This window comes from Barbatula barbatula (genome assembly GCF_947034865.1).
Source record: "Barbatula barbatula genome assembly, chromosome: 3".
Lineage (NCBI taxonomy): Eukaryota > Metazoa > Chordata > Actinopteri > Cypriniformes > Nemacheilidae > Barbatula > Barbatula barbatula.
The window spans coordinates 5,621,693-5,646,695 of record NC_136764.1 but is presented as its reverse complement, the minus strand read 5'-3'; the positions used below and the strand labels follow the sequence as shown (position 1 = coordinate 5,646,695).

Genomic DNA, 25,003 nt, shown 5'->3' with positions numbered 1-25,003 from the left:
TTCAATTTCCATCCGAAACGTATTTAAGTATTAGTGTAACATTTTACATACGTTTATTTTATTTTTTTACAAAATAACAGTTTCAACCGTATAGATTACATTTTAGCACAATAACATACACTCAATGCTAATGCAAAAGCATAAAACATAATGAGAAACATTAAGACAACTGGGAAGTGGTTTCTAGAAATTCCGATAGGCTATGAAAATTATTTTAAAATGGTTTATTGCTGTGTTTAATAAAAAAATGTTTCATTCAAATTAATTTGTTCATTCATTTGTTTGTTTGTTTGTTCTTATTTACGCGCTGATAGCGTCTCCACGTGGATGAGCGCTGAAACTGCAGCGTTCATTGATTCTCTACTCATGGGTGTGTGTAATCATTTCAGAGTCCGTGCACTTTGAAGTTTGACCTGGTTTGAAGTTGATTTGATCATCATCTGAGCACAAACACGACACACACACACACACAGCTGCCTTCATCACGATGCATTGTTTCATTTTTAACAAGTCTCTAGACTACTAATAGTTTTACTCACAAGGTCTCGGAGTATTTGGATTGATTCATTTTAACATTGTGTGGATTTCCTTTCGGTTCCTCTGATGGATCTTCCAGCACAGATCGGAGTTTTAATCGTGTCTCTGACTGCTCCATTTATTCTCTACACAATTAACCAGGTCTCCTGGTTACAAGAGTAAGTTATCTGAAAACACTTTACATTAAGGTACCCTTTGTGAAGCATTCATAAACGTGTTCATAAATGAATAATAAGTCATTTACAAATGCTTTATAAAGCTGCTATAACTTCATGAATAGAAAGGGGGATTTTAACAAATACCTGGCAAATAGTGAGCATGTATAAGAAAAACTGTCTGACAGCCTTTATTGGAAACAACATCAAGATAATAACGAATCTGCTTTCGAGTCAAATGAATGATGAATAAATACATTTATTAAGCATCTATAACATGTGAGTTAAACATGGCTCACTATTTGGCAGGAGTTTTGTTAGAATCCCTCTTCTCATTCATGCAGTCATAACTGCGCCATAATGCATTTGTAAATGACTGATTTATCATAAATGAACACATTTATAAATGCATCATAAAGGGTACCTTAATGTAAAGTGTAACCGTTAATTTATACTATTTATTGCATATTAGACTTGAGTAATACTTGTATTCATAATATTTGACATTTAGACTGTCTGAAGACTTTTAAAGTGTTTCTCTAAACACTTTTACAGTGTATCCTGTAAAGGACAACACTAAACCACACATTTAATGGGTCAGTCTCACAGTTAACATATAAAGAAGATGTTCAGAAGTTTTTCACAAATTGATCACTGTGGCATTTTTATGCTTCGTGGTTTTATTGAAGAATCATTCTGTCGAGGCATTCGTTTACTCTTAAAAACAATAATACAAAAATGTATTGCGTTGTCTGGATGCATCTGAGTAGCCTGCTGAGAATGTAGACATTTGACACATTTAAAAAGGAACAAATGGCAAAATGCATATGCAATGTAAAAAAAATAATCAAACACTTTGTAAAAAAGCAGGTTAAAACCAACATACCATGACAACAATCTTTCGCATAAGAATCAAATGATATATGGTTGAGATGCGCTGTCTGAAACCACATTCTCCTGTTATTCAGTCCACAGACCTTATTGGCGATTGGAATTGTGGCTCTTACAACAGTATTTCTCCTGGCAAAGCTCAATGTCAAGAGAATACCCATTGCTGACCCTCTCTTCTATGGTAAGATCACAGTGCCAACATAACCCACACTTAACCTTAATGCAAGTAAATAACACAAATGAGATCTCTTTAAAATATCAATCCCATCTCCCAGAGGGCAATGAGATTACTTGGACAGTAAATGGAAACATGTTTTTAATTCCGCTGGGCTTGAGACAAATCAATAGCTGTCAAGAAAAAGCAGAGAGACAGACAGTGAGCAGACACAACACAGACAGACAGACAGACAGACATGAAAGCGAGTTAATTGTGATTTGCGTGTTTACCTCATCTTTAGTGTTTGCTGTGTTTTCCTTCACCTCTGTGGTTGGCATCACAAACGCTTTGCAGCAGGATGGATATATCAAAGGATTTATGGACTTTTACGTGAGCAAGGTCAGCACACACACACACACACACACACACACACCACACACACACACACACACACACACACACACACACACACACAGAATTTAAAATCTGACTTTATACACACTCATCGTGTACTGTAATATCTCTTGAAGGCTGAACCGTACCTGAGTTCTGCCCACTGCATCATGACGGGATACTGGGATGGAGTTGTTCATTATGGTCTGCTTCTCATCATGCTCCATCTGATGAGCACGGGGTAAAAACAAATTACACCGACATAATGTATCTTAAAATAAATCAGTGCCATTGTCAGTGTTTTGAAAAATGACTCAAATATCTTAATTTAATTCCTAGTCCCGTTTTAAAATATATATTATTTTAATACGATGATTCGTTTTTTACAGAAAGTCTTTTCGCAGTCTGGCTCTCGTGTGGGCGGGATCCACAGTAGCCAATCAGATCGTCTTAATCGCGGGCATTCTTGTCGGTAAGAACCTTCAGCCGATTAGTGTTGATGTGTTTCAGTCTCATGAAACTCATTGTATATCAGTGTCTCTGTTGTTTTGTTTTAGGTAAATATGGAAAGAACCTCCAGTCTGCTCTCTGGAGAAATGCTCCTTTCTTAGTTTTATCCATATGGGCGGCAGCCAAGCTTCTCAATAGGCCGAGAGAGCTGTCGATCATTCCGGCTGACAAGGTGAGATGACATAACAAGCTCATCCCTGAGACAGACCAGAGGTCACACTGAAATGTCTTAACTCATAGCACAGTATTGATGAGTGTGAATGTGTTGTTTGTAGGTGGAGGCTCAACAGAAGAAATGGCTTCTGTCTCGACCTGTAGATCTTCTCCTTACACTGGCTCTCCTGGGATCTGTGATCTTCACTGTCTTCAGAGGATTAGTGAGTATCATTCCATCATCTCTCCATCCATTCCTTCATCCATCAATCCCTTTATCCATCCCTGCATCCATCTCTTCATCCATCAATCCCTTCATCCATCCCTGCGTCCATATCTTCATCCCTTCATCCATCAATCCCTTCATCCATCCCTGCATCCATCTCTTCATCCCTTCATCCATCAATCCCTTCATCCATCCCTGCGTCCATATCTTCATCCCTTCATCCATCAATCCCTTCATCCATCCCTGCATCAATCCCTTCATCCGTCCATTCCTTCACCCATCCATCAATCCCTTCATCCATCTTTTCACCCATTCATCCATCCACCCATTCCTTCATCCATCAATCCCTTCATACATCCATCCCTTCATCTCTTCATCCATCAATCCCTTCATCCATCCCTGCATCCATCCCTGCATCAATCCCTTCATCTGTCCATTCCTTCATCCATCCATCCATCAATCCCTACATCCATCCCTTTATCATTCTCTTCACCCATTCATCCATCCACCCATTCCTTCATACATACATCCCTTCATACATACATCCATTCCTTCACCCATTCATCCATTAATCCCTTTCCATCCCTGCATCCATGCATTCCTTCATCCATCCATCCCTTCATCCATCCCTGCATCCACCCATCCATTCCTTCATTCATCCCTTCATCCATCCATCCCTGCATCCGTCCCTTCATTACTTCACCCATCCATCCATCAACCCTTCATCCATCCCTGCATCCATCCATCCATCCCTTCAATCATCCATCCATCCCTTCATTCATCCCTGCATCCATCCCTTCATCCATCAATCCCTTCATCCATCCCTCCATTCCTTCACCCATCCATCAATCTCTTCTTCCATCCATCCATCCATCCATCCATCCATCCATCCATCCATCCATCCATCCATCCATCCATCCATCCATCCATCCATCCATCCATCAATCCTTTCATTCATCCGCTCCTTCATCCCTTCAACCATCCCTTCCTTCCTTCCTTCATCCATCCATCCACCCACCCACCCATCCATTCCTTTATCTATCCGTCCATTCACTCATTCATTATTTGTCTTTCACAGGTTGGTCTAGAATGTTCACTGGACTGGTGTTTCTCTTACATATATCAGTATGAGCCGTACATGAAAGACAATGTGGGATTTCCTAAAGTAACGGTGAGTCACCTTTCGTGTCACAGACTGCGGCTGCGACTTAATCCATGTTTCTGTGTAATATAACCTCTATAACAATTCAGTTGCTTAGGAAATAGTACAGAAATAAACAGTTAAATTAAGAAAATATTTTAAAATCATTTAACTCATACATTTCGTTGCACTGTACTTGTATGTGTGTAATGACAATAAATTGAATCTAATCCAATCCAAAACTGATTATTTAAAAATTGATTAAACATCCATCATTTAATTTATCTAAAATGTACATACTAAATATTATGTATGTTTATTTCATGAATTTTTTTATATTTATGCTAACGGTGTATGCAAACGGTGGCAAGGAACGCAAAACTCCATTGGAGGAGAAAAAAAACCTCAAAGGGAAACAGGCCTAACCAGGGGATTCCAGTTCCCCTCTGGCAAAATCTGCAGCCTCTGAACAAGCTCGACAGTGCGCGCACAACAAGGCAAAATAAAAACATTTAGATTTAAGATTATCATTAATAATAAACAGCTGAAATTTTATAGAGTCACCTCATCCTTTGTCCAGCTCTATCATCACAGCTTTTGTCAGGTCTGGGCATGGACTGCATCCTGCCCGCTCTGGTAACCTTGGACTGCGTCCTGCCCGCTCTGGCAATCTTGGAACAATAAGACTGGCTGAGAGTAGAGTACTGTTCTGCACTCTTTGATGCAAAAAATACATCAGTTGTTATTGGAAGTGTTCCTGGTTCCGGTTGATTTAATTCGTGTAGCCTAAACCTTTGGAATATTTATATTATGATAGTGTAGTGTATGTTAGATGAAAAAGATGCATCTTTAGTCTAGATTTAAACTGACAGAGTGTGTCTACCTCCGGGACAATGGGGGGAAGACTGTTCCAAAGTTTAGGCGCTAGATAGGAAAAGGATCTGCTGCCTGCGCTTGATTTTGAAATTCTAGGTATTACCAACTGACCTGACGCCTGAGAGCGTAGTACATATGAAGGACTGTAATACAAGAGAAGTTCACTCATTAACTTTGGATATGACGTAGTTTAGATATATTCTCTTTTTAAAATTCACGTGTCTTCGTAATCTTGGTTTAAAATCTGAAAATACACTTCCGTTCTGTATCCATTAACTCCTCCCCTTCAACTATCAGTTTGCAGCAAGTTCCATTTCAAAATGCAACCTCTGTTCTTGTACATCCAATCAAATCGTAGTGAAAAAAACAAGCCACACCCACTACCTTTTCTCATTCAAAAATCAGTTTCATTCAAATTTGATGTTTATATACTTTGGTGGCCCGTAGAAAAATCCATGCTTTGGGTTGGGTAAAATATAAAAGAATAAAATTTTCAAAGTTTAAACCAACAGTTGGGGTTGTCCATTACCGTCTTTATATTGTATATTCTTTATTCATATTTACATGAACTGTTTTAGAAGATGTTCATTCTGTTTTTGATGTTATTTACTTCTTAAAGATACGGTACGTCACTTAGGAGGCATGTGTAAACTTCTGTTGTGCACAGGATTGTGGGTGATGTCACTGTGGAGTATAAAGATGCTATAGTGATGGCTGTCATGTGTTTGCAGATGTTGGTGTTTCTGTTCTATGCTCTTCCGCTCCTGACAGCGTGTGTGTATGGTCTGATGACCCCTGGATGTATCTGGATGTTGGACTGGACGCTGGTTCTTGCAGGAGCTATGGCTCAGGTACAGTAAACACACAGAAACTCATAAACTGTTGAAGCACGTGTTCTTGTTTATCACTGCTGTGCTTTATGTGATCTCTCCACAGACTCAGTGGACTCACATCGGAGCGTCCATTCACTCACGCACACCTTTTACCTACCGCGTCCCCAAAGACGAGTGGCATCTGGTCATGACCCTGAACCTGCTGTATGCCGCGGTGCCCGTTCTCCTCGCCGCCCGCTGCTACACGGACCAGGCGTTCTTCATGAAGAACGTTCCGCCGGGACAAACTAGCAACGGAAAGAAGATGAAGTAGAATCTTAAGAGAACATTCTGAAGGATTTTATACCACACGTGATGGAGAAACATCCACCACAGGATGAGATGCTTGAATTAAGAGCGTATCAGAGGAGATATTTTGAACAGAATCTTTATTCATAGTGTTAGTATGTTTTTTAAATTTTAAGTGGTCGATATTGGACATATCAGGTTTGTCCTCTGTATTTGTACGTTGTGGGTACAAAATGATGTTTAATTAACAAAGTTCGGGAGGAGCCGTAGCATGTAATCAGCCAGCTGGTCCACAATCAGCAATCACCGCACATACACAATCAGCCATAGCGAGCTCGCTCATAAATAGAGAAACCATCTTACCTGCTTGATCTCCTAAGATTAAGCATCCCTCCTCCACCCCGGCTCCTCTCCCAAACTCATTTTCTTGCAAGAGCCCCGGGGGGTGTGCTCTGGGCTCAAACCGGTTCCGAGCTCGGCGCACTCATCCTGACCAAGGTGTAGTGTTTCGGGTTCGGATAGATCTGGCGAGCTCGGAGCCCGCTTCCCGGACAGCACGCCAAATACGCATAACCTTCATAACCAAGCTCTTGCTTTATTATCCCTATCAACATCACTGTTATCTGCGCAGGTGAACTCGTGAAACTACAGTTAGCAATCATTTCTACAGTACGTTAAAGGGATAGTTCACCCAAAAATGAAGATTCTGTCATCATTTACTGTAGAAATGATCCGATGAACACAGAGAAAGATATTTGGATAAATGTTAGCAAATTTCAGTTCTGGGACATCATTGACTGCCATATAGGAAAAATGTAATGGTAGCCAAAGGTGCCCCAGAAGTGAATTTCCTAAATTCTTAAAATATTTAATTTTGTGTTCAACAGAACAAAAAAACCATACAATATTTTGACTATGGTAGTCAATGATATGCCAGAACTGAAAATAGCTCCAGTTCATCCAAATTTCTTTCTTTGTGTTCAACAGAACAAAGAAATGTACACAGGTTTAAACCAATCCGGTGAGTAAATGATGACAGAATTTCATTTTGGTTATAGGACATAAAAACAAACTTTCCATCCTGGTGCAATCCTGCTCAGAATGTGTCCTTTATTTTTGTTTAAAGTGGTTTATTTGTGTGAAAGGCTGATGTCAATCTGTGCACTCACGGATTATCATTTGACCGTAAATGAGTCATTGAGTGAATAGTCAGTAAATCTGGACTCTGGCACATGTGTGTCCTCAGACATCAGCCCGTGTTGTAATGATGTGTGTAGTTCAGAAGAATTTTATTACTTTACATTGGTAACATATTTATCTGATTGGTTGAATCCCACGTTCAGGTCACAAAGCAAACAAATTGAAAGACAGAATTGTCTCAACTTTGTGTTCTCAACAACGTTCATGAGATTCATACATTTTTTGTACACGTTTGTTTTTACAATCCTGTGTTCTAAGACAAAAATATATTTCAAACGTGGTGTCAATAGTTTTGTGGTTTTCTTTGGTAGAGGATGATATCTGTGCCGGTGCTCTTTGCCTGCCGTGAACCCTCATATCTCTCTTGTGAAATTCACTCTTTCTGTCAGGCTCCAAAGGGAACGCGGGGGCACAGGTTCACCCGAGAGACAGATATTTATAACATTGCAAAACTGAGATATAAGATTAATGTGATGTTATCTTTCACATGTCTTTGTCATCTCTGACCCTTCTGGAGATGACATCACACATGTCTGATAGCAGTCAGCCCAGTGATCTTTCACCTGCTTTAAATCAGACAGACAGATGAAACGTGTGCTGAACTGCACATACATTGCAATGATTTCATAAGCATATGTGTAAAAATGTCAAAATTGTACACAATGTGAAAAGAAGATACGAAAACCCAATTGATGTGCTTCCACATGGCACCCTTGGAGTGTTAATATTGTGCTGAACGTTTATGTTTGTTTAAATGTTTTCTTAATATGTGACACAACATGTTGTAAAATAAATACAGATTGAATGTCGATTGTAGAGGTAAAATAATACGAATTTGGGTACATGTTTGAGTTCATCCCGTGATCTTCAATAATATTGATGTTTGTTGGCAGACTTGACAAATCTGAACTCAGCTTGACACATTGTTGACATCTCTTCTCTAATGAAGTCAAGATCTTCATCCCCACAACTATCTACATAATTACTGTAAGCAACCACATTTAGACAAAACACCCTAGCAACCAAAAACTCAGCATCTGCCTAGCAACGCCCAGTCATCCTCTCACATCACCAGTATACATCAGCAATTTTGACAGTTACATGTACAAAGATAAAAAGTTAACGTGTGAAAAATAAGATCATTCTTTGTGTTAAAGATCTGATTTAAAAGGACCTCAAACAACATCTGTTATGTTTCAATCAGTTTATTGTTGGTTTTGAGTTTAATATAGAAAAAACAGCAACAAAGATCAAATGAAAAAGCATTAGAGAGAGATTGAGATCCACTTTCATCCTCTTCAATCATCTCGCTCGTATTAATGAAGAAACTCTACGTTGGTTTCACACAAATCACGTCCAAAAGCACCGGAATGAACAATTATACAAAACGAATGTTTGTCTGTGAGATTCGGTTTCGTTTCTCTTGTATAGGTGGTAAAAGTCAACGCTGATCTCACGAAACCTCTTGAAAACTCATCCAGTTCACATTTTAAGCCAACAACAACCTTTAAACCTTTTCTTTATACATGTATATGTGAATTCAAGTCGATTTGGACACTTGGAGACTTTTTGTCAGAAATGTATACTGTATAATAGAGTAAAGAGTACATTTAATAATAATGTACCTCATCTAAGACTCATCCTTTAAAAAACAACACAGTGACAGCGCGCACACACACACTTCGGGGGGTTAAAGGGAGGCATGTGAAATCACACACCCTCACAGCATCTTCTTCACACTTCAGCGGGGTCTGCAGATAAACAAGAAAGCTTTCATACTGTTCTTATTCTCAAAGTCGAGAGCAAAGAATGAGAAATATGCAACAAAATCTCGACAAACAGAAATGATTTTAAACAACACAAACATGACAGGCATCGTGACATCAGCTATCTCCCAAGGCGCTAGCAACAGCCATATTGATTCTCACACATCTCACTGGGAAAAATGACAGTAATTTTACAGATTCTTTCTGTTATGTTTTACAGAATTTCCACGTAGAATGTAAAAAACTGAATTTTACATTTTTTTCTTACAGATTTCTATGCAGTTTTGAAATGCATAGAGAAAAACGTAAATTTACAAGACGGGGAAAATATGTAATTTTACAGTGAAATACAGCTTTTTTACAGTGTGGCCAGAAGTTTCATTTCAATTTTTGAAATACGGTCAAAAACTGTACAAAAACTGTAAAATGACGGAAAAAGACAGCAAATTTATATCCTAAATCCTTATATCCTATAATTTTACGAGAAAAAGCTGTTATTTTACTGTATATTTCTATCGGTCGAGCAGAATCCAGCTCCAGTGTTGCCAAATCCATAATATGGATAATGTGAATGTTAGACATTCAGTAGGTTGTAGATAGCTGATCTTAAAGTCACCATGAAACGGAAGTTGCGATTGACTTCTTTTCCGTATCGTGACGTGTATCCCGAGTGAAACAACTTCTGAAATTTGAAACATCTTTAGGGCGAGGCTTTATATTGCCCTTCCCTTTTTGTTGGTTTGTTGTAAATTGGGCCTACAGGGGAGGGCTAAAATGCCTGGCCATTGGACAGTCAGTATAGTCCTACCTCTTTTTTGTTGCTGACATCGTGTGGTGAAGAGTTGCTGTTGAGGGGGAGAGGAGCTTAACGTTTTTGATTAAAGACACAACTTGGCTAGACCGTCAGAGACCACATCCTTCAAAAACATGACATAACACCAACATCCTACAGATCCAGACTAACATCAGATCAACCTGCAGCTCAACATCATATGACCGAAGTGACCCTTGAGATGAAGACGTGTTGTTAGCAAAGAACGTTCCCGAAAACAGACGATTAATGAAACCTATAAACGTTAACGGTAGTAAAAAAGTAAAATCACAGATTCAAACTGGTCTGAAGAGAAGATCAGGAAGAGATTAGAGGAACGATTGTTTCTGTCCATCACGGTTTCCTTTCCTCAAACGCAGGAAGTAATGTCACAGGGGTCAGAGGGGACGTCCTTCACTTCTAACTCCACCCCGTGGTTTAATCCCGCCCCCTGTGACCAGACCCGTGTCTCCTGTGTCTCCGGTGCTCACGGTGAGATCTGTGGTGTTGTCGGCGGTATCGGTGGGATCGTCGTGCTGTCAGGAGAATGAGAGGAAGCATGAACCATCTAAAATTCCACAATATTTACCCTCAGCACCTTTAAACCTCATGCATGTCTTACACTTGGTGCAGATGATCTTGGGTCTCTCCCAGGTTCCGTTGGGTCGGCAGCGTACGGTCGGCATGTGTCTCTGAAAGAATCCATCATCACACTGATACCGAACCACAGCGTGGATGTCATAATGTGACCGTCTGCGACCCACCAGATAAGCGCTGTCCACCGCAGGAGGTGTGCCGCACATTACTGCCACACAAAAAGACTTTTATTTTGAAATGCTTATTTATCATTAGAATATCAGCCAACTGACTTGTGCCAAATAATCCTTAAACATTTTATTAGGGATATACAATATAAAACAACTTTCTGTATGATTTTTACTTGTATTCAAAATAAAATAACCCCTTTAAAAATAATGGTGTGAAATTTCTGACATCATATTTGAGGATGTGACATCATCAAAGAAGTGTCTGTATTTATTAAAAAATATTTCTATTTATATTGCTATTGTCAATATTGAAATGTACAGAAAGGTTATTTCCGTTTACTGAAATTAAAATTTAGAATTTTTTTCTGCTCGTTGGAATCAAATAAAATATTGACCTAAAAATTGTTGGAAAACTTAATTTAAGGAAAAACTGAAATTAAAATGAAATATATTTCAATTGAAATAAGTTTAAAGCACTAAAGTTATAATAATAAACAAAAACTAAACTAAAATAAAAATAGTTAATTTGATATAGCAACATAAAAAATATATTTTTTATATACAAAATTTCAAAAGCTTATACCAACAGTGCTAAAACTTTAACTTAAATTAACATGAAAACTAAACATCTAAAAATAAAAGCTGATTTTAAATATTAATACTAAACAAACTTTATTTTAAACAATCAGAATGTAAAAAACAATATAAAATCGTAAATCAAACCAATAATAAAATGTTATCCTATTACACAAATTTCGACTTATTTCTACAGGCAGACAGCCAGAGGCTCAGTTATAAATTTGTTCTGTGCCAAGATCCCAGAGAGCCGACAAAGAAAAGCATTGTGGGAATTAAAGTGTGGCGCTCAGAGCTTAAACCGACATTCTGAGAGAGGTTTCTAAACTCAAGCCTACAGACTGAGACCTTCTTGTGTTCAATATTCAAAAAGAGAGAAGTAAAAACACTGAGTTCTGAAGGCCAGCATCTCAACGGTTCACCTCCCATTCACATCAACTCAAAGTCGGTCTGTAGAACTCACAAACACACAAAGAGCCAATGAAACAGGACTGAACTGTCAAACTCACCCGTTCCCTTCTTGCAGATGTAGGGCAGATTGTAGTTGCACGGCACGTCGTTCCATTTGCCGTCTTCTCTGGAGATCATGACCGTGCAGTCCTCTCCTCCCGCAAAGAAATTATCCGGCTGATTCTCACGCCAGTTCTCGTACGCCTGTGAGAGGAGAGAAACATCTGAGATGAAGCTCACGCTTAAATCTAGTACGACCCACAGTTGAGGGCTAAGAAAGAGCAACGTGCCAACATCTATCTGGAAAAGGTTGCAAGAAAACTTCACCAAGCTATCACAAAAATGATAAAGTTTTCATGTATTAACTTTGAACCCAGCTAACACAGTTACGTTGTGACAACGTACCTGGACCGTACCATATTCGTTGTCACGGTTTACCAAATAACGTTTCCAGGACGTAACGACTACGTCCCAACGACCAAAGCGTTAAAATCGTGTTTTTAATTTTTTAAATTTGTGACTTAATCTGTGCATTAAATAATTGGAATACATTTCTTGTTAAATATGTATTATAGAAAGAATAACGATTATTAAAACTTAACACAGCACTGTACATCATCATCAGACATTTTATTTAGATACTGAAGCAAATGAACCAAAGACTTCAACACAATAAAGAAGATTTAAAGCAGATATTTATTGACAGATATGAACGAACATTATCTTTAGGCTTCTTGTCTACAAGTTTAGCGGGATGTCCGTTTTTTAAGATACAACGCTCAAAGTTTTTTTCAGTGACACAACATCAGGGTCTGTTCATTTAAACATAATAAATCGATCGGAAATCACAAAAAATAAGGTATAAAGTAAAGAAATTTATGAATTAAAAGTAATATATCATGTAGTGAGGTAAAACGAAATGAAGATTAATGTTTAATACGCAATAAATAAATAGAAACACACTTTTAATTATTTTATCTTATTAAACTTCAGTTTAATAGCTGTGAAAAGTCGCATTAATAGCATTCGTTTTGACAATATAACAGATGTCGCTCCAATATAATAGCATAATAAATAGAAATGACCAAATTCAATAATCAAACACCAAGTGTCCAGGTTACCTGGAGACCAGTATGCTACTTCACTCCAACGTTCTCCATGGGATGAATTCACAATGTTATTTGAGGACGTGGCTACAACGTTTCTAGAACGTTAGGAAAATAAAATTTGATAAAAAATGGAACGTTGCTAAGACATCCTCAGAGACGAATTGAAGAAGTCGTCAAAACGTACTGTGTTTGCTGGGAACTAATTGTGTAAAATTACTCACAACATCTAATCCATCGGTCCACTGGAAATCCTCTTCAACCGTTCGATCATTGAGTCCGATCCAAACGTTCTCGTGACCTAAACCTGAAGAACCACAGAAAGAACGAGATTCACACATCAATGAAATGTATTCACAAACATTGGCTCTACACATTTTCATCAGAATTCCTGTCAAAAGAACAGTGTTTCATATCCCTGAAATCTGATTGGCTGACAGAAATGCTGAAATGTTGATTTCTTAGTTTTTATTAGATGTGCAGAGCACATGAACTATAGAGATGATTCAGAAACATCTGAGCGTCAGATAGCAGAGGAAATACGTGAATGTGTGACGGACCGTTGAGAAAGTCCTGCTCCATGGATGATGTGATGCTGGTCAGATGACTGCTGTGTTCTCTACAGTCCTTCTCTGAATCCTCCCACGTGTGTCTGCGAGGAAAGAGCCGGTAACAGTGGCCGTGAAACTTCTTCCAGCCGTGTTCACAACCCTCTGTGTCTACAGGAGAAAAACACACCAACAACACGGGTGCTACTATGTTTGCTTGTAGACATGATGAACTATGGTAATACCACAGTATTTTTGAAGTACTGTACATCAAAGTTCTTTAAAGCATAATATTTATATACACACTGAATAAATACAATGGTTTACATAGAGCATCTCTATGTATGTATGTGTTTGTGTGTGCATCTGTAAGTGTGCATCTGTGTTTGCATGTATATGTGTTTGTGTGCATCTGTAAGTGTGCATCTGTGTTTGCATGTATATGTGTTTGTGTGCATCTGTAAGTGTGCATCTGTGTTTGCATGTATGTGAGTGTGTGTGCATCTGTGTCTGCATGTATGTGAGCATTTGTCAGTGTGTGTGTGTGTGTGTGTGTGCATCTGTAAGTGTGCATCTGTGTCTGCATGTATGTGAGCATTTGTCAGTGTGTGTGTGTGCGTGTGTGCATCTGTGTTTGCATATATGTAAGTGTGTGTGCATCTGTGTCTGCATGTATGTGAGCATTTGTCAGTGTGTGTGTGTGTGTGTGTGTGTGCATCTGTAAGTGTGCATCTGTGTCTGCATGTATGTGAGCATTTGTCAGTGTGTGTGTGTGCGTGTGTGCATCTGTGTTTGCATATATGTAAGTGTGTGTGCATCTGTGTCTGCATGTATGTGAGCATTTGTCAGTGTGTGTGTGTGTGTGTGTGTGTGCATCTGTAAGTGTGCATCTGTGTCTGCATGTATGTGAGCATTTGTCAGTGTGTGTGTGTGCGTGTGTGCATCTGTGTTTGCATATATGTAAGTGTGTGTGCATCTGTGTCTGCATGTATGTGAGCATTTGTTCATTGTGTGTGTGTGTGTGTGTGTGCATCTGTGTTTGCATGTATGTGAGCATTTGTCAGTGTGTGTGTGTGTGTGTGTGTGTGCATCTGTGTTTGCATATATGTGAGTGTGTGTGCATCTGTGTCTGCATGTATGTGAGCATTTGTTCATTGTGTGTGTGTGTGTGTGTGTGTGTGTGTGTGTGTGCATCTGTGTTTGCATGTATGTGAGCATTTGTCAGTGTGTGTGTGTGCGTGTGTGCATCTGTGTTTGCATGTATGTGAGCATTTGTCAGTGTGTGTGTGTGTGTGTGTGTGCATCTGTGTTTGCATATATGTGAGTGTGTGTGCATCTGTGTCTGCATGTATGTGAGCATTTGTTCATTGTGTGTGTGTGTGTTTGTGTGTGTGTGTGTGCATCTGTGTTTGCATGTATGTGAGCATTTGTCAGTGTGTGTGTGTGTGTGTGTGTGTGTGTGTGTGTGTGTGTGTGTGTGTGTGTGTGCATCTGTGTTTGCATGTATGTGAGCATTTGTCAGTGTGTGTGTGTGTGTGTGTGTGTGCATCTGTGTTTGCATGTATGTGAGCATTTGTCAGTGTGTGTGTGTGTGTGTGCATCTGTGTATCTGTGTTTGCATATATGTGTGTGTGTCGGTGAGTTTGTGTGTGTCTGTGTGCATCTGTAAGTGTGCTTGCATGTACGAGTGTGTTTGTGTGTGTGCGTGTGAAAGTATTTGTGAGTTTTTGTGTTTGCTGGCTGCAGTTGTTTAGATAAATCAGAATGAGAAGCTGTTATTTTCACAGCACAGATACCGTGTCATACCGTGTGTTGTAAGAGGAGGTGATGTGATGCAGGAGGGCTCTTGTGGGTTATTTTGTGATAATGATCAGCTGACTAAACTAAAGCTAAGTCGGAATGCTGTGAGCTATAACGTCAGATTAAATGCAAACTAACACCCAGTGGTCTGTGAAATGAATGTAGAGAAAGACCTGAAACGTCAGCAGCAGCAGCATCGAAACTTTACATTATGTAAAGTCTGCATTATATACAGACCATAATTACTCAAAAAATAATATTCCTGCTGATGGAGTCTGACAACCGCTCTGTTGCAATGACATCACACTCATTTGTAATGCATCATCATTAAACTCCGTGTGGCCATCAGATCCATACATCTTATCCTACGATCTTATATTTGAGAGTAATGTGAGTGAAGGAGCAGATGTTCGGAGGTTTCTCTCACCTTTCTCACATCTGTCTCCACTGTAACTGGGCAAACACAGACACACAAATGAATCTTCTTTATCAATGCAGGTGCCTCCATTCTCACAGGGGTTTGACTGACAGTCGTCCACATCTGCAACGTAAACATACACATAAACCCTGTTAGAATGAAAGAAAACAACCCACAACGTGTTAGATAACCTTTCAATCAATTATAATGTTTCTGTCTTCTGCTGTATAACAATAAACAATGATGAAAACAATAAATAATAAAATATTAATATAATGTCATGAATAAATTGTGCCATGCTGCACGTCACCCTTGCAGGCTCGCTAATGACTGATTCAGAGGTCAAGGGCGGCCATTTTCTGTGCAAATCATTGTAGTCCTTAATTTACAACACTTAAGTCAGAACTTATGAATCAGTCTTAAATTTTACGTTGCTTCAAGCTTCTTCATAAAAGTCTCAAGTCCTACTTCTTACTAAGAATTTTTTAACACTTAAAGGGGTCATATGACACGACTAAAATGAATATTAACGTTTGTTTTAGATGTAATGTAATGTGCATACACGATTTAAGGTTAAAAAACACTGTATTTTCCACAAACTGTGCATGTTTGTATCTCCAATTTTTGCAATCGTACGTGTCTAACACATGCATGGGTAACTTATAACACACCAAAACACGTATTCGCACCATATGACCCCTTTAAGTCAAAGTTTAAGACTACTCTTAAGAGCATTTCTGAGAAGTTTTATACATACAGGCACTGATCTCTTTACACAGGAGACGACACTGAGAGCAGTGGAGACACTAAGAGTCATTTAGCGCCTGTAAGCGTTTTAAATACAGAATCTTCAGACGGCACACACACAGGATTACTGGCAAAAGACGTCAAAACGTTTGCATGGGGTTTGTGGATTAATATTACAGACATTTCCAAATATAACAAACACTTCTGAGGCTCCACGTGTGCAAAAACTGTCACAGCAAAACCTTCACAAGCTCCTTTCAAGTAAGAGAGTTAAACGTCTTAAAGACTCTCGCTCGGTCACAGTGGAGTTATTAACTTTAAGTGGATCAGAGGATCATGGGAAACCTGTTTCTTCAACCTTTTCTCAAGTGTCATAAACATCACAATGCGAAAACTTTTTACAGAATAAACCTGCCAAAGATATCTTACTGTATATCAACGTTCTCTTTACCAAACTGATGCTGGACATTTAAAAAAACATTTAAAGAAACTCTTTAAAGATAAAAAGATTGATCAGTTCTTTGTTTGTCAACAATCCACTTTCGATCATCACTTCAAACCTGAAATGTAACTTTACAAAGTCTCCTAAACTAAAACAACCTAGGATAAAAATAGTCACCCTTTTCTTCGTCTGTCACCCATCTTACATTTAAAAGAAGAAAAGTGTCAAACTGTGACTTCAACAAAAACAGTTTGACAGGTTTAGAGATGTTTGGAGCTTATGGGACATCAGTCCTGCAGTGCGGCTTCTGTGACATTAAAGTCTTTACTGTCATAATATAGTCTGACGTTAAAATGACAGTATACACAAACATTTTAATTGTTGAATTATTTACTCAACCGCATGTCACTTTAAACCTGTATAATTTTCATTTAAATTGTATTAATATTTTAAATGAACTATTTTTAGTTTTTGTGTTAATTTTAGTTAAAGTTGTAGCAATTTTGGTATATGCTTTTGTCATTTTATATTTTATAGGTTTATTTCTAATGTTGCTATATAAGATAAATTCATATTTTAGGTTTATTTTTGTTTTGGTTTATTATTAAAATTATACTGCTATAAAATTCTAATAATTGCTTTAAATTTCAGTTTATTTTTGAGGCAGCATTTCAGGTTTTTCCAATAATTTTTAGGACAATATTTGATTTGATTTCAATGAACGGGAACGTTTTCAAAGTTTTAATTTTAGTAAACTAAAAGAATCTCTCTTTTCATTTACTATTCAATGAAAAAATAATGATGTCATTATTGTATAATAACAACAAATACAGAGAAAACAGACATCTCTGCCAACTGGAGTAAAGGTGTACGGTAATCCTGAAATATTTACAATGAGAGAAAGTTTGAGTAAATTCTAATAGGACACATTCGATAAACCCGACTTTTAGGAATGAAAAATACTGAGAGTCACTGAGGTCATGTTCTGGTCATGTCCACTATATGCAAACCTTCGACGACAGGGGGCGTTTTGTGAAACCTCTACAGATCACTGTTAAATTTACACATCTATTATTTAAACAGATGGAAAAGCCAGCGGTTATTTAATCTTGTAGAATGGCAGAAGGGCAGACACGTTGGGCTCAAACACAGACACGCTAACCGCAGAGAAAGCCAAGGGTCAAAATAACCCTGTTAACCTTCCTCTGACACCGTGACCCCGCCACACTCAAGCTTGTGTTTCATATGATGAATTATCTGACCTCCGTATTGACCTCTGGCTATACACCAGCTGGGGCCAGAGCCCTTTTCACTAACTGGATAACAATCATTTCTTACCACCATTTTAAAGACACAAACACAATTTCACTGGTGAATTAAAAAACAATTCGTCGCCTTGGAATTATAAGGTTCGTCTGACATTTTTGTCAAAATTGATTTATTCACATTATTGAAGCTTGTGATGTTGCTTTTTTACGGTATGTACATTTTGGGACTTTTTCTACAAAGTCAAATGGTATGCAAAGACGTTAAAGCTCAAAATCTCAAAACTGCTCAAAATGCTGATATAACCTAAGAATTCAGAATTGCTCATACAAAACTGAAAATTCTGTCATCATTTAAAATCTGACTAAAAAACCTTCAAACCACCGTAAAAATGTTGACCTAAATTAAATTAAGTACATAAATTCATCGAAATGATCTTTTTAAACGTGACACAAATATGTGTATTTAAATATGGGAAAAGCCAACAAGAGTCAAGAGTAAGAATATCTGTATGCTTCAATGACGGCTCAGCCTTTTCTATTATTGTTAAAGCTTGGATATCTTAGCTTGCGTCTTCTATGAAATAAGAGTCGTTTAAAACGATTCAAGGATGACAGAAGACAATTGATTCAAAGACAAAATAACTTTTCTGACCGATTTCACAGCTCTCTCCAGAGTACGCCTGCGGACACAAGCATCTGAAACCCTGTCCGTGTGGAAGACACGTTCCTCCGTGAAGACAACTGCATCTGTCAACCCCTGCAGAGAAAACACAGACGTGTGAATCTCATGAGTTTAAACACACGTCAGCAACAGAGCGATTACTGTGTAAAAACAGTAAAACCGCGGTAAATGTGTTCTAAACACTGAGACTTGATAGATTTCACCATTCTTTCACACTACAGGAAGAAGTGAGTGATGCTGTAGGGTTGCCAGGGTGTTGCTATGCACTTTCTATAGCGTTCCGAAACAATGGATTTACGTCTCAGTCATTATTCTACAATAATATTTTGTCATCGTGTATTCTCTCTCATGTGTTTGTAAACCTAAATGCGAGACTTTATCAGAGAAACATTAAAGAAGTTATTTTGTCAAATGTCTCAGTGGTTTTGTGTTCAAAGTCAGTGTTGTTTGATTATCAACATTTTTCAAAATATCTTCTTTTGTGTTCTGCTGAAAAAAGAAACTCATACAGGTTTAACATGACATGAGGTAATGATGAAAGATTGCTTATTTTCGACTGAACTATCATTTTAATGGTTGATATATAACAGTAAGGAAGTCAAGAACAGAAAGAATCAACATGAGAACTTCTGTCCCTAAACTAAGAGTGAAATCTACCTGTTTGTCCAGTGGAACCTTTGTATATGATGGTCTCTGGGAGATCTTTCTCCGTTGTGTTGAGATCTTTCTCTGTAATGCTTATATTTTTGTCCGTCACTTTGAGATCTTTCTCTGTGACACTGAGATCTTTCTCCGTGACCTTAAGATCTTTGTCCGTCACGTTGAGATCTTTCACTGTGACACTGATATCTTTCTCCATCACGTTGAGATCTTTGTACGTCACGTTGAGATCTTTCTCTGTGACACTGATATCTTTCTCCGTGACCTTAAGATCTTTGTCCGTCACGTTGAGATCTTTCAGTGTGACACTGATATCTTTCTCCATCACGTTGAGATCTTTCTCCGTCACGTTGAGATCTTTCTCTGTGACACTGAGATCTTTCTCCATCACGTTGAGATCTTTGTACGTCACGTTTAGATCTTTCTCTGTGACACTGAGATCTTTCTCCGTCAAGTTGAGATCTTTCTCCGTCACGTTGAGATCTTTGTACGTCACGTTGAGATCTTTCTCTGTGACACTGAGACCTTTCTCCGTCACGTTGAGATCTTTGTACGTCACGTTGAGATCTTTCTCTGTGACACTGAGATCTTTCTCTGTCACATTGAGATCTTTATCCGTGACACTGAGATCTTTCTCCGTGACCTTACGATCTATGTCCGTCACGCTGAGATCTTTCTCGGTGATGCTAATATCCGTCACACTGAGATCTTTCTCCGTGACCTTACGATCTATGTCTGTCACACTGAGATCTTTCTCTAAGTTGCTGAGATCTTTCTCCGTGACCTTAAGAATTTTGTCCGTCACGCTGAGATCTTTCTCTGTGATGCTAATATCTGTCACACTGATATCTTTCTCTAAGATGCTGAGATCTTTCTCCGTGACCTTAAGAATTTTGTCCGTCACGCTGAGATCTTTCTCTGTGATGCTAATATCTGTCACACTGATATCTTTCTCTAAGATGCTGAGATCTTTCTCCGTGACCTTAAGATCTTTGTCCGTCACGCTGAGATCTTTCTCAGGGATGCTGACAGCCGGTGTTGCCATCTGAGACTCATCTGGAGATGCCGTGATGGTTGTTCCTCCATTTACACTGCCAGAAGACACTGTTGTGCTCTGGTTGACTGTTGTTGTCATCTCTGTGGTACTGTGGCTTGGTCTTCTGGATTTATTTCTTCGTTTGTACTGAATTTCCCCACGGGCCTCCATCGCATCGTCCAAGTCGAGTGCGGTGGTGGTGCTGCTCTCTGCGAGCGATGAGGTACTCAACGTTGCCACCGTGAACGTCTTCTGGGAAGGCAGGTACGTATCACCCCACGAGCTTCCCTCCATCTCAGAGCCTCGGCTCTCTCCGGAGAAGATCTCCATCAGTGACAGGCGTTGCACGGGTTCGGTGGATCGGGAGACCTCGACTTCTTCCTCCGTCTCAGAGGTGAGGACAGGGGTTTCTGCTTTACGCTCGGGTATCTCGGTCACCAGAACCCATTCTTCCCGTGTCACCGGAGCCTTCTGTCTAGTCTGACTGGGGCGGCTGATGTCTGATCCATCTTCTGTGACAGTCAGAGGCACTGCTGAGCTCACGGGTTGATGGGTTGTGATTGATTTCTCAGTGACGGCTGAAGGTGCAGTGAGCCAAGAGCTGCTCCACCACGACATCAACCCTACAGAGAGATGTACAGACGGTAAGCGAGATACTGTCATCATCTTTCGTCAATCCCTGAAATATGAGTATCTCAATTTGGCTCCATGTGCAAATAATAGAAATGCACCAAATTTCATCTGTCAAAAAAAGTAACTTTCTACAATTTGCAACTATGACCATATTGAGATTCTCATATCTCTGGGTTTGTATGATATAGGGCCTTATAAAAATAGATCCCAAACGAAAAGTTTATGAAGAACAAAATCTAAAATTATATTCAGATATCTTTAATACATCTGAAGTTACAAATAAAATAATGATGACATGTTTCCAAAGTAATTTTTCAGGATTTTAGGTGAAATTTGCAACCACATCTACACAGTGATTTTCCATGATATCCATGACATTTACTGTTTTGTCTTTCTTCATCATTTAAGCACTTAATTCTCTGGAAAAACATTGATAAATTGAGAAAATTGTTTAACCAGGACCTCTGGTTGAGTTGACATAGAATGACTCAAACTGTACTGATGTGTCAGTCTCTGTGTGCTGATCTTTTTTACTCAGAGTCTCTCAGACAGAGAGTCTGTCAGGCTTTTCTAATTTTATATTAATTTGTCATGCATCCAGTTTTCTAAAACCTCAGAATATCATAGACTAGAGACTGAGACCAGTAGGCAACCACCCGATAACAGTATATCAATGCTCTGGCATCCACCCATATTAGGCATGCATTATAATTAAACATTTACCATCTCGCCATATCTTCAAAAAAGTAAAGAAATTACTTTTCAACTATAAAAACCTTTGTACACCGTGCATCTCAAATCTTAACCGATGCAGAAATAACTGTCTCCATTTGAAGGAATATTTTCAAAACACGTCATGGAATATTTATTATAAGCAAGTCATCTCTTCAAGAAGACTTGGCAAACTTTTGGTTCCACAAGCAGATGAACTAACTCATCATTTCTCTGGAGGAAAAGTTCACCTTATTCACATTCTGAAGAAAGTGCTGACACAGAAAACTCCTGAGGAGCTGTGAGTGTCTGCCAGGATGTTGTGATGCTGTTGCTAGGGGGTTCTGAGTTTGTTGCTAGGGCATTGCTTGTTGGTTGCTTGATTACTAAAGTCAAAAAAGGCCACTAAAGAATCTCAACCATCTTTAAATCCACATAATAGGTCACAGTGACTTTTAAACACTGAACTACAGTTCAACACATTTCTAGACAATGTGTTTTTCTAAAGCTGTAAAAAGATCAAATTCTTGAATTAATTTGTCGATTTGACTAACTTAATTACAATTATGTTCATATATGCCCACATGAAGAAATACTACTGTCATATTTTTTCATATATCAAAGTAAAATGTATTAAAACTCCCACTACAGTTTTATCAGAATCTTATCAAAGTAAAAATTTAAGTATACTACAGTATTTACTACACTTGATCAACTCAATATAGTTACAACTATATAATACCAGAGTAAACAAATTATAATCATTACATTAATATACTAGAACAGACCACAATTTCCTTCACTTTACTACAGTAAATACCATAGTATACTGTAGTATGTGCGAGTGTTTGTTAAAGGAACAGTTCAGCCAAAAATAAAATTTCTGTCATCATTTACTCAACCTCAAGTTGTTTCAAACCTGTATACATTTGCTATGTTTTGTTAAGCACAAAGGAAGAAATTTAGAAAAATGTTAGCAACTGACTTCATTTAAAATAACAGTGAAAGGTGACACAGAACTGTTTGCTTTCCTCTATTCTTCAAAATATCTTCATTTGAACTACATTTTGAGTTATACAATATTGTTTCCTACTATGGGAGTCAATGATGTCCCAGAAATGTCAGTTGCTAACACTTTTTATTATCTGAAGCACCTTTCTTTGCCACAAAGAACCTTTTGTGAAACAGAAAGGTTCTTTATGGAACCAAAATGTCATCAAAGAACCTTTTGAAGCACCTTTTTTCAAGAAAAAAGAAATGTATTGGAACATGGTTAGGAACATATTGAGTAAATCATGACATAGCTATCACTTGAAATGTACAGCCCTTATTTTTATGTAAGAAAGTCATTATGTGCGTGATATAAACCAGCAGAATAGAGTACAGAGAGCTTTCAAGTGTACATAACATAAGTGAAGACCGTGACCGATGTGTTCCAGTAACAACTCCTGTCTCTTCAACCCACAATTACTGTAAAAAAAATCTTCCAGTCAGAGACGCGGTGGGACTCCGGCCCAACTCTGCCCTCATGGAAAATGGACTTTAATAATGTAGACGACAGGCCTAAGTTTCCATTTGACTTGAAACATTAATGCCGTGGTGCTGAGTTTGAGGTCTCAGTATTAATGAAGACAGAACAGCCGAGAGGAAACTTACTGATGCTTTAAACTTTAATGCTGGAGACTAAATTCAGACGCCTCGAGAAAAAAAGAACCTCGCAGGCGGCAGGAGGGCTTGAGTTTCACTTATCCCCAAAAATCCCACCACTGCTGACAAATCATCTGTCAATACAAACTCACAGTCTGAACAACTAAACTTTACTTCAACACATTCCTTCTCTGTGAAACACATTTAAGGGTTCGCTGACCCAAAAAGGTTTTAAAATGCCCACTAAATGAATTTTTCTCTCCATTCACCTGAGCCGGAAGCCGCTGTAGGTTTGACGTTCGCCTCTGGAGTTTTTGTACCAGCTGGGCTCTTGGACGTCGCCTCCGACTCAACTCCTGTCAGGTAACTCCAGGGTTTCCACAACGTACCGACGATATTAGTGAAGGAACTCTTGGCCTCTCCCTGCGTGATCTCTGAGGAGGCTGAAGGTGTGACGGACTGACCCGAAAGACCTTCCTCTTCATCCTCTTCCTCTCGGGCTGAACCACCGGGACTCTCAGAAATGAGATCTGACGCCAGGCCGGGGAGCTTCTGTTCGCCGTCCGGGAACGAGTCCAACTGGCCGCTCCAGTCCAGAGACGTGTCTTCGGCTCTCAGACGAACCGTCAGATACTCGGCGGAAATCTCGGGGGGCTCGGCGGCCACATGGAGCTCTTTGTCCAAATCCACCTGTCCAGTCCAGTTAGAGGGCTGAAGGTCAGACAGCTCCTGCTCTCCTGAAAAACAATCACACACAAGATCCTGTAAGGATCAACAACACACAAATATTACAGCAGAACTGATTTTGATGTGAATTTGTACCACTTGATGTGTGTTTGGCAGAGGATGATTTTGGAGTCTGCTGTGAATCGTCCTCGTCGCCGGTCATGTACCTCCACGGCTTCAGCAGAGACCTTACAATGCTGGTGAGAGCCTTCTGTGTTTTCGTCTCTGTTGACATATTAAATCAAATACGTTTTCTGATGGAGAGGACAAGAGAGAATCAAGGCTCACCTTGAATAAAAGCAACTCTTAAATCAAATTTGAAAAGGCAACCTTACTGCTACCTTATATTTATATCATATAACTGTAAGTCGAATGTGTTTTGTATAATAGCAATACACATAAATAGATTAATGACAAAAGCGCATCATTAAAATAGCTTAGAAATAGACTTAAATCTAAACAGATGAATAGAAATATTATGAATTCAAAATATTAATCGAACTACAATAAATAAATCAGCTTGGACCGATTAAAACTGATGCGTGCAAAAAGAGAAACTAAAGTTGACTTAAAAATGATTGTTCCAAACCTGTATAAATGTATTTGTTCTGCCGAACACAGAGGAAGATATTTAGAAGAATGTCAGTAACCAAACAGATCTCATCCCTCATTTACTGCCATGGGAAAATAAATACAATGTAAGTCAGTGGGGGATGAGATCTGTTTGGTTACTGACATTCTTAAAAATATCATCCTTTGGTTTAGCAAAACAAATGCATGTATACAGGTTCGGAACAATCTGAGGGTGAGTAAATGGTGACTGAATTGTCATTTTTGGGCGAACTGCCA

The 25,003-nt window shown here is 38.7% G+C and overlaps 2 protein-coding genes across 2 annotated transcripts in view; one reads left to right on the top strand and one right to left on the bottom strand.

The window, feature by feature from the left end:
* Nucleotides 1-426: 426 nt before the first annotated feature.
* Nucleotides 427-7,641, top strand: tm6sf2a (transmembrane 6 superfamily member 2a). Its single transcript, XM_079452623.1, has 10 exons — nucleotides 427-695; nucleotides 1,661-1,764; nucleotides 2,042-2,139; nucleotides 2,271-2,374; nucleotides 2,523-2,605; nucleotides 2,691-2,815; nucleotides 2,919-3,020; nucleotides 4,101-4,193; nucleotides 5,771-5,890; nucleotides 5,976-7,641. The coding sequence occupies exons 1-10, from the start codon at nucleotides 604-606 to the stop codon at nucleotides 6,183-6,185; spliced, it is 1,131 nt and encodes a 376-aa protein (XP_079308749.1). The 5' UTR covers nucleotides 427-603; the 3' UTR covers nucleotides 6,186-7,641.
* A 916-nt stretch (nucleotides 7,642-8,557) lies between these two features.
* The window catches only part of ncana (neurocan a), a 34,889-nt gene continuing 18,443 nt past the window's right edge, over nucleotides 8,558-25,003 (bottom strand). The window contains exons 7-16 of the mRNA XM_079453628.1: nucleotides 24,251-24,379; nucleotides 23,698-24,165; nucleotides 19,399-21,060; nucleotides 18,712-18,816; nucleotides 15,612-15,725; nucleotides 13,397-13,555; nucleotides 13,061-13,143; nucleotides 11,790-11,934; nucleotides 10,560-10,742; nucleotides 8,558-10,473 (exon numbers count right to left, since the gene is read on the bottom strand). Of these exons, the coding sequence (XP_079309754.1) occupies nucleotides 10,376-10,473; nucleotides 10,560-10,742; nucleotides 11,790-11,934; nucleotides 13,061-13,143; nucleotides 13,397-13,555; nucleotides 15,612-15,725; nucleotides 18,712-18,816; nucleotides 19,399-21,060; nucleotides 23,698-24,165; nucleotides 24,251-24,379 (3,146 nt within the window). The 3' untranslated portion in view covers nucleotides 8,558-10,375. The remainder of the gene's footprint in view (nucleotides 10,474-10,559; nucleotides 10,743-11,789; nucleotides 11,935-13,060; nucleotides 13,144-13,396; nucleotides 13,556-15,611; nucleotides 15,726-18,711; nucleotides 18,817-19,398; nucleotides 21,061-23,697; nucleotides 24,166-24,250; nucleotides 24,380-25,003) is intronic.

Coding starts and splice junctions, on each gene's coding strand:
- tm6sf2a (XM_079452623.1), top strand. CDS start 604: ATGGATCTTCCAGCACAGATCGGAGTTTTAATCGTGTCTCTGACTGCT. Junction 1,765..2,041: donor TGCTGACCCTCTCTTCTATG/GTAAGATCACAG, acceptor CCTCATCTTTAG/TGTTTGCTGTGTTTTCCTTC. Junction 2,606..2,690: donor AATCGCGGGCATTCTTGTCG/GTAAGAACCTTC, acceptor GTTTTGTTTTAG/GTAAATATGGAAAGAACCTC.